The sequence below is a fragment of the Malaclemys terrapin genome, chromosome 16 (assembly GCF_027887155.1).
Source record: "Malaclemys terrapin pileata isolate rMalTer1 chromosome 16, rMalTer1.hap1, whole genome shotgun sequence".
NCBI classification, from domain to species: Eukaryota; Metazoa; Chordata; order Testudines; family Emydidae; genus Malaclemys; species Malaclemys terrapin.
Genome location: NC_071520.1, coordinates 3897647 through 3907386, shown reverse-complemented (window position 1 = coordinate 3907386; position 9740 = coordinate 3897647). Strand labels below are relative to the sequence as shown.

Below are 9740 nucleotides of genomic sequence, written 5' to 3'. Positions count from 1 at the left end.
AGATGTCCCCAGTCAGAGGCACCATGACTGCGTTTACTGGTCTTTAGATGATGTGAACTGTAAAATTAAAGAAATTAGCAGTAGTTTGTGTATGGAGAGTGTGTTAAATATCATCATCATGTTGGGATATGCGTTGCAGTGCCTCTATTTAACCCAGGAACATTTAGCTCTGAGGGCAGAATTGGTGGACAAAGTGACAGAGGCCGAGGACCCACATAGCATTTTAGATGAAGTCATCAAACCGACAGATAAATGTTTACTGCAAAATGTTGACTGTCTACTTCGTTCAGCAAATTACAAAATCTTGCTAAGTTAGAGCGTGTTTTGGGAACAAAACAGGACGTGTTGTAAAATAAAATGTCAGTTGAAAACAACAGTGTGAAGTGTGTTTTTATGGACTTCAAGGAGTGTGGGGTTTGTCAAAAGGGAAGTAGGTTGCCCCCATAGTATACGTGCAGTTAGGTTACAGTTTGTAAACAACAACAAGAGGTATAAGAGCGGCTTGTTCCTCTAACAAAGACCCACTCACCCCACCCAGCCCTGGCACTTGTGCACGAGGGATATAGGCCGTTGGGGCATCTGGATCATTGCAAAGCAGCCCCAGAACCCCTCTTAAATCATACCGTCTTCTGCTTCGGCTGGACCTTTTCATCCCCCTTCCCCCCCGCAGCCCTCTGCATTCAGACTTAATCATGACCCCTCTGATTTCAACAATGTCTCGGGGCTCTCATCTACTGGGTCATATTATTTAATGCTGTACAGCATCTAAGGCTACAGCTTGCATAAAAGTGTTTTATAAAAACACAACAAAAAAATGTTCTCTAGGGGCTTAGACAAGACAATGATCAACACAATTGTAATTGTTGCTTTGCAGCCATTGCTACAAAGTATCTTTAAGTTTGTTTTTGTCAATATATCTGATAGGCCGTAGGGTAGGGGACATAATACCACATAAAGTGGGAAGGTGCTTCCGAATGCCAAACGCTTGCCCGGGCTAAAGCATAACAACTAACACTGAATGGCTGCCTACAAAACTGATTCACTAAAAGAGTTATCAGCATTCCCCCATAAACTCAGGCCAGCTTTCTTACCCCCAGGGCCTGAGCTCTGGGGCTGGGGCTTTCTTTAAAATGTGTTTGTCCTCGGTTTAGATTTTAAAAAACATTAGAAAAGAAGGAAGTGGGGTGGGAAGAGCGGATGAGTAGGAAGGTGGTGGGGGGGCAGACTCCTTATTTCTGGTAAAAAAACAGCTAACTTTATTTCCATAAGCTATATTTTTCTTGTGTTTTTTGTATAAATCCAAACTTTAAAAAGCAATCTTGTGTATTTTGTTGTTAATTTTGTTTTTTTAATAAAACACATATGTAAACACCCCTCAACAGCCCCCGGACCCAACGTTCACATCCCAAACCGGACCCCGCACAGCCCCCGGACCCCCCGTTCACATCCCAAACCGGATCCCGCACAGCTCCCAGACCCACCGTTCACACCCCGAACCGAATCCCGCACAACCCCCGGACCCCGCACAGCTTCTGGACCCACCGTTCACACCCCGAACTGGACCCCGCACAGCCCCCGGACCCACCGTTCACACCCCGAACCGGACCCCGCACAGCCTCCGGACCCACCGTTCACACCCCGAACCGAATCCCGCACAGCCCCCGGACGCTGCACAGCTTCCGGACCCACCGTTCACACCCCGAACTGGACCTGGCACAGCCCCCGGACCCACCGTTCACACCCTGAACAGGACCCCGCACAGCCCCCGGACCCACCGTTCACACCCCGAACTGGACCCCGCACAGCCCCCGGACCCACCGTTCACACCCCAAACCGGATCCCGCACAGCTCCTGGACCCTCCGTTCACACCCCGAACCGGACCCCGCACAGCCTCCGGACCCACCGTTCACACCCCGAACCAAATCCCGCACAGCCCCCGGACGCTGCACAGCTTCCGGACCCACCGTTCACACCCCTAACTGGACCTGGCACAGCCCCCGGACCCACAGTTCACACCCCGAACTGGACCCCGCACAGGCCACGGACCCACCCTCTCTCCATGGGTGCGGGTACAGGTCAGTGGAGGTGCCAAGCTCTTCCTCAAAACCAGGCCCTAAAATCTTTGCTCCCTTGAAGTATGAGGGGATAGCCGTGTTAGTCTGTATCCACAAAAACAACAAGGAGTCTGGTGGCACCTTAAAGACTAACAGAGTTATTTGGGCATAAGTTTTCGTGGGTAAAAGCCTCACTTCTTCGGATGCATAGAGTGAAAGTTACAGATGCAGGGATTGTTAGTCCTTAAGGTGCCACCGGACTCCTTGTTGTTTTTGCTCCCTTGAAAAGACTCAGCCAGGCCCTGGGGCTGGAGTGCCCCCAGGGGGCGTAGAGGGGAGAGCCTGGCATCGCCACCTTCCTTCCTCTTGGGCTTTCCACAATGCAACGGAGCCCCACGATTTGTCTCTGCTGCCCCGATCGCGGTGTCCCCCCCCCCCGGCTCCGTTGGCTTTGCCCAGTGTGCTGGGAGGGGGCTGTGAAAGGCCGGGCTGTGGGGACGCCTGCCGGCTCCCAGCGCCCCCAGCAGCTGCTTCAATTCCTCTTGGAGGTGCCCTGCTAATGGACTTCCAACGCTGTGTTAAATGGTCACAAATTGCTCCTGTTGGCCCGCTCCAGCCGTTCCCAGGCTGCCTCCCCTTTGAGGCGAGCAGGGAGGTGCGAGGGGCACCCTGCCTCGGAGGTGTTTGGTGCTTTCGCTTCCACGTGTGAAAAGCCCCAGGGCTGCGAGGTAACAGGCCAGTAACCAGCAGCGCGGGGAGCAGGCGGGGAGCGAATACACCCACAAATGATGATATTAGTCGCTAGCCTTTCCTTGGCGAGCGGCGAGGCAGTGGGAGCCTGGCTGAGCGATGGGTATGGAGGGGGCAGGTCCGGGGGAGGGGTGAGCCCCCAAGGGGAAAGGAGACACAAGGCACAGCTGGGAAGCATGGGCTGGACTGAAGCCGTGGGCCGCTCAGGCTGGGCTCTCCGACATCAGGCTGTGGGATCAGACAGCGCACTGGGCCCAAGCCTCACCCCCAACTCTCCCTGCTTTAACCCCTGACATCCCACTCACCTCCTAGAGGGGGTGGAAACCAGGCGTCCTGGCTCACAGACATCCTGCTATGGTGGTTGCGGTGAGGATTGAATCCCAGTGGGTTCCCTGTGGCTAGTGAGCTCTCCTGGTCGTCCTGGGCGATGGCTAACGAGCTCGTGATGCTTACAGCTCACAGACAGTGCAGGGGCGGAGGAACTAGCAGATCTGACCTAGAACCTACTAGCCCCCACCTCCCCCCCCCGCCCCCGCGACACCCTAAGCTCACTGCTCCTAGAGGTTCAGTCCAGTCTCAATAACATTCCTTGGTGCTGAAAGGCTGGTCCTGATGCCAGTTCAGCCCCGATGACTGATCCAGGACAAGATGCCAAGTAAGGCCTGAGACCAGGGTAGATGGGCCTATGGATCTGATCTGGGGCCACAGATACCACTGGTTGTGTCCCTGGATCTGATCTGGAGGGAAGTAGGGGGGATACCAGGCTGCCTGAGGGGGTTGATAGTGGGCAGACTGGGGCCTGGGGAGACTAGCCTGGTTGGTCCCTGGCAGGCCCCAGGGTACTTGGCTACAATACGTTCTTCGAGGAGAAGATGTAGGAGCAGCATGGTCACTCCCACCGCAGCCTCAAGACAGTGAATCCCCGTGCAGTCTTCGCCCAGGACTAGTCAGGTCCGACGGGCGCCCAGGTCTCCAGCTAGTGCAGCCCAGTTCAGGGCAGTTGGCCCCAGGAGCCGCCAGGCTGCAGAGCACAGTTAGCCTGAAGGCAGAAGCAGAGAAATGGGAGCTGAGAACAGGAGTCGCTGCAGCAAAGTGGCAGAACTGGAATTTCCCATTGCTCCGGGGAAGTCACGCGCGGGAGCCTGAGCGTGAGGGGGCTTCCTGGGAACATGCAAGACAAGGGCCTTCCCCTTTGCAAGGAATGGGGGCCTGATGAAAAGAGAACCCCCAGCACTGTGGTAGCCGTTACTGGGAAAGCAGGGGCTGGGCACGCCAAGAGTCATTGGCTAAGGCAATCGGCTCGGTCAAGGTCCCTCACAGAGACCCTGCCCTGGGTCAGTCTGCGTGTGGTCAGAGTCAGCGACCAGGCTGAGAACTGGCCTCGACGTCACACACTGGGGTAGCAGCCCCAACCCTCCTGAAGGGCAGTTACAGCGCTGGTGTCTGACAGCCAGAGTGAATCCCTTCATGACAGCCCCTGGCCCCGGGCCTGCCCCCTCCCCCCGCCCATGTCGTCATTCCTGCCGGCCAAGCCCCACAGAAGAGAAGCATAAAAGGAGAGTGAGCTGGGCTTTGTGCCTGGTCCTGCCAGTTGCTGCAAGCTGCAGGCATGTTCCCGTGAGGGGCACCGGCACCAAGGGAGTGTGTAGGGACCCACCGGCCGAGGGGTGTTGGTTATGTGAAAGAATTGCTGCCCTCTACGCCCATGTGTGCGCTTTGGCCTGAGCCTGGCCCCTGCCAGCCCTATCGGGGAGAGGGGTGGAGAGGAAGCTCTGCTGAGTCCTCCCCAGTCTCTGCGCTCTGAGCTACGCAGGGCTCGGCTGCCCGGAGCAGTCTCGGCTGCTGTCGGGCAGGTTGGCTGGCAAGGTACGTTCCTTGCCAAGGGTCTGTGACGCTCTCTGGTTTGCAAAGGGGAGCTCGCTCCTGGTGTGCCTCAAAAACGAATATTAATGTCCTACTTCCGGGAGGGGAGGGGGGTTAGCATGTGCTCCATCCCCCACCCAGCTCTTCTCCTCACCCTAGAGCTGCATTGCATCCAGCAATGGCAGAAGCACACACACTGTTCCCACCTTTGGGTCGCCCTCTGGAACTCCCTCCATCCCCAGGCGCTCTGCCACACCTCCCCGCCCCCGTCCAGAACCACCAACTCCCAGGCCTCTCTCTTGCCTTACCTGGGCCACCTTCCCGCCCTCGCCGCCTTTTCCATCACTCAGTCCCCCGCCCTTCCCCGGGCCGTCCTCTGCACAGCCCCAGGTACGCATTGCTGGTCCCCCAGCGAGCACAGGCATGCTCAGCCCTGCCCATGCCCACTGCTGCCCTAGTCCCGAGGATGGGCAATGCAGGGCAGGGCCCCTCTCCCACCCTTGAGACGGGTTTGTGGTAAGCATGGAGCCTGCTGCCTCCCCTGCCCCCCCCACCCCTCCCCCACTGGGAATATGGGGGCATGCAAAGGAATCTGGTTTACGGTGAATCCTGGAACTAGTGCCGGGAGGGCCAGAATTCTCTGTGTGTGTGAACACATTAGCAGGGGCACACTCACACAGATGCAAATCCAGTTACCGCCACCAGCAGAGTGACTGTGGATTTACACCAGCGCTGCTAAGGGGGGAATCTGGCCTCCTCTGTGTGCAGTTACCGCTAGTGAGCCCCCCCCGCCCCCCGCCAAGAGCTCGGCAGAGCAGCCTCTCTACGGGGGCCGCGGGGGGGCTGTTATACCCCAGGCATCTGTCACCAGCAGCCGTCAGATTTGGCCCAGGATTTGCGGTGGTTCCCACTCTAGGAACAGGGAGATCCCAGGGCCGGTGCTCGCTGGAGCCCGGAGATGCGGGGTTTGAATGGCACCGACTGGCAGGCAGCACATCCCCCAGAGACACGGGATCCCAGCAGCCCGCCTCTGCCACCGCCGCACCTCCTGCTCCGGCGGATGGGTCATGTCACCACTTCTTTTTCCAGCTCCAGGCAGGCAGGAGTCGGCTCATGTCTCCACAGGTGGGGGGGTTGTTTTGGTGTAAGTACAGACCCCGCCCAGCTCCCGGACCCAGCGTTCCCATCCCGAACCGGACCCCGCACAGCCCCCGGGCCCCGCCCAGCTCCCGGACCCACCGTTCCCATCCCGAACCGGACCCCGCACAGCTCCCGGACATACCATTCCCACCCCAAACCGGACCCCGCACAGCACCCCGGACCCCACACAGCTCCCGGACCCACCATTCACATCCCGAACCGGACCCCGCACAGCCCCCGGACCCACCGTTCACACCCTGAACCGGATCCCGCACAGCCCCCGGACCCCACACAGCTCCCGGACCCACCGTTCACACCCTGAACCGGATCCCACACAGCACCCGGGCCCCGCACAGCTCCCGGACCCACCGTTCCCATCCCGAACCGGACCCCGCACAGCCCCCGGACCCACCGTTCACACCCCGAACCGGACCCCGCACAGCCCCCGGACCCCACACAGCTCCCGGACCCACCATTCACATCCCGAACCGGACCCCACACAGCACCCCGGACACACCGTTCACACCCCGAACCGGACCCCGCACAGCCCCCGGACCCCACACAGCTCCCGGACCCACCATTCACATCCCGAACCGGACCCCGCACAGCCCCCGGACCCACCGTTCACACCCCGAACCGGACCTCACACAGCCCCCGGACATACCATTCCCACCCCAAACCGGACCCCACACAGCCCCCGGACACACCGTTCACACCCTGAACCGGATCCCGCACAGCCCCCGGACCCCACACAGCTCCCGGACCCACCGTTCACACCCTGAACCGGATCCCACACAGCACCCGGGCCCCGCACAGCTCCCAGACCCACCGTTCCCATCCCGAACCGGACCCCGCACAGCCCCCGGACACACCGTTCACACCCCGAACCGGACCCCGCACAGCCCCCGGACCCCACACAGCTCCCGGACCCACCATTCACATCCCGAACCGGACCCCGCACAGCCCCCGGACCCACCGTTCACACCCTGAACCGGATCCCGCAAAGCCCCCGGACCCCGCACAGCCCCCGGACCCACCGTTCCCATCCCGAACCGGACCCCGCACAGCTCCCGGACCCACCGTTCATACCCCGAACTGGACCCTGCACAGCCCTCGGACCCCGAACAGCTCCCGGACCCAGCATTCACACCCCGAACCGGACCCCGCACGGGCCCGGGACCCAGCATTCACACCCCGAACCGGACCCCGCACAGCTCCCGGGCTCACCATTCACACCCCGAACCGGACTCCGCACAGCCCCCGGACCCACCATTCACACCCCGAACCGGACCCCGCACGGGCCCGGGACCCAGCACCCGCCGGCGCCCCCGACCGGACCCAGGGCTGTCGCTGTCCCCACCAAGAATCCGACCAGAGTTCCTGAAAAACTATTTTATTGGTTTACAGGGAGGGAGCCGCCCGCAGGGACCAGCCCAGCTCCGGGGGCTCCCGGCCTGCGGAGCCGAGCCCGCCCGGGCGCTAATCGGGCCGGGGGAACCCGCACCCCCCTGAGCAGGGGCTGGGACACGTGCGGGACCGAGCGGGCGCAGAGGCAGCTCGCCCGCACCGCGCAGCCGAAGCCAGAGCCGGGGCTGCTGCTGCGGACCCCGCCGCCTCGGAGCAGGAGCGACCCAGCGCCGCCGAACCGCGCCGAGCTCCGCGGGCTCCGAGCCCGCCAGTGCGTCCGTGTGTGGCCAGGGCTCCCCGCCCGGCCGAGCGAGCTACACCTTGGTGGCCAGGGAGTGGAGCTCGGATTTCTGGGTCTGGGCGCTGAGCGTGGAGGAGCCGGAGCCGGCCGGGCCGCGCAGCGCCGGGCGCAAGGCCAGCAGCAGGCGGCACTGCGCGCGGAAGCGCAGGTCGAAGAAGGCGTAGAGGAAGGGGTTGAGGCAGCTGTTGATGTAGGCCAGGCAGGTGGCGTAGGGGTGCAGCAGCACGATGAGGCCGAGGAAGGCGCAGGGCAGCTCCAGGAGCTCCAGCTCGCTGAGCACGTAGAGGCTCTTGAGCAGGTGGAAGGGCAGCCAGCACAGGGCGAACACCACCACCAGGGTGGCGATGATGCGCAGCAGCCGGCGCTTCTCCTGCTCCTTGCGCAGGTGCTGGAAGTGGCGGCTGACGGTGGCGCCGATGCAGCAGTAGAAGAGGGTCATGAGCAGCAGCGGCAGCAGGAAGCCCAGCGCCGTGGTGCCCAGGCCGAGCGCGCCCCGCCAGTAGCGCTCGCTCTGCGCGCTGGCCACGCCGCTGAAGTCCATGTCGCAGACGGTGAGGTTGTCGGCCGGGCCGGGCTGCGTGTCGCGCAGCAGCAGGGCCGGCAGGGCCAGCAGCCCGGCCAGCAGCCAGAGCGCGGCCAGCGGGAGCAGCGCGGCGGCGCGGCGGCGCACGGGCCGGGAGCGCGGCAGCGGGCGCACGATGGCCAGGTAGCGCTCGAAGCTGAGGCTGCCCAGGCAGAAGACGGAGGCGAACATGTTGAGCAGCACCAGGTAGCTGCTGAGTTTGCACAGCGCCGAGCCGAAGGGCCAGTGGAAGCGCAGCGCCGTGTAGGCGGCCCACAGCGGCAGGGTCACCACGAAGGCCAGGTCGGCCAGCGCCAGGTTGCCGATGTAGGTGTCGGCGGAGCGGCGCTTGGCCCGCGGGCCCCGCCACACGGTGAAGATCACCAGCCCGTTGCCCGACAGCCCCAGCACGAAGACCAGCATGTAGAGCACGGGCAGCAGCGAGAAGGACACCTCCCAGTCCGCCGGCCACTCGCACTGCGCGCCCGGCCCGCTCTCGTTCCCCTCCCCGTAGTAATAGTCGGGCTCGCCGCCCACCGCGTCCTCCATGGCCCCGCACTGCGCCCGGCCGCCGCCGCCCGCCGCCTATAAAGGGGGCTCCCGCCACTGCCCCCCGCCCCCTGCGGCGCGGCCGGAGACCCACCCCCGGCTGCCGCTCTGCCAGCCCAGCCCAGCCCAGCCCGCCGGGGGCCGGACTGCCCCCGCCCCAGGCACACCCCGGTCCAGAATGCCAGCCCCTGACCCAGGCACCTCACTTCTCCCCCAGCCCCCGCCTCCCAGCACGGAGCGAAGAGACAGAAAGGGAACAAGGGGGGCTCCTGTTTGCTTGGGTTGGGGGGCGAGTGGAATCGCTCCAGACCCCACACCGGGGAGCCGGGGGCCGGTGGCAGAGGGAGGGAGCGAGCGAGCCCCATTCAGTGCCATTGGAACTGCACACCCCAGCAATAACAGAGCACATCCACAGACACCCACACCCCGCAGCAACGGCACACTGCAGCAACAACGGTACACACATACACACAGCGTGCACACACACTAACACCAGTGCACATACCCACAGCTGAGCACACTATTGCATGCTGTGCGCTCTCTCTCTCTCTCTCTCTCTCTCTCACACACACACACACACACACACTAGTGCGCACATACATCCCCAGCAACAACAGTGCACAAACACAAACCAGCAACAACAGCACACACACACACAAGCAACAACACACACTCCTTCCCTCCATAGACAACACACAGTCACATGCACTCACCCTCAACACATGGTCACCCCCACCAAACCTTACTCCCTGTGCGCTGACACCCCACATACCCAGCACCAGTGAGATGCTGGAGGGGGCTTCCAGGAGCCCCAAGTTAAAATTCCACTGGCAGAGGTGGGGAGCTTTGGGATGATCTGTTGGCACTGGTAGGAGCCACCTCGTGGGCCCAGCCATACCTGCTATGGGGGTGGGAGGGTGGGGAACCTTTGTCTCTGAGTCTCATAATAACATGTTTCAGAGTAACAGCCGTGTTAGTCTGTATCCGCAAAAAGAAGAACAGGAGTACTTGTGGCACCTTAGAGACTAACAAATTTATTAGAGCATAAGCTTTCGTGGACTACAGCCCACTTCTTCAGATGCATAACACTCACACATGCATCCGAAGAAGTGG

The 9740-nt window shown here is 61.7% G+C and overlaps 1 protein-coding gene across 1 annotated transcript; it reads right to left on the bottom strand.

Moving 5' to 3' along the window:
* Positions 1-7435: 7435 nt before the first annotated feature.
* On the bottom strand, positions 7436-8649 carry LOC128824694 (apelin receptor A-like). Its single transcript, XM_054006497.1, has one exon. It carries the CDS (start codon positions 8625-8627, stop codon positions 7530-7532), a length of 1098 nt encoding a protein of 365 aa, XP_053862472.1. The 5' UTR covers positions 8628-8649; the 3' UTR covers positions 7436-7529.
* Positions 8650-9740: the final 1091 nt, after the last annotated feature.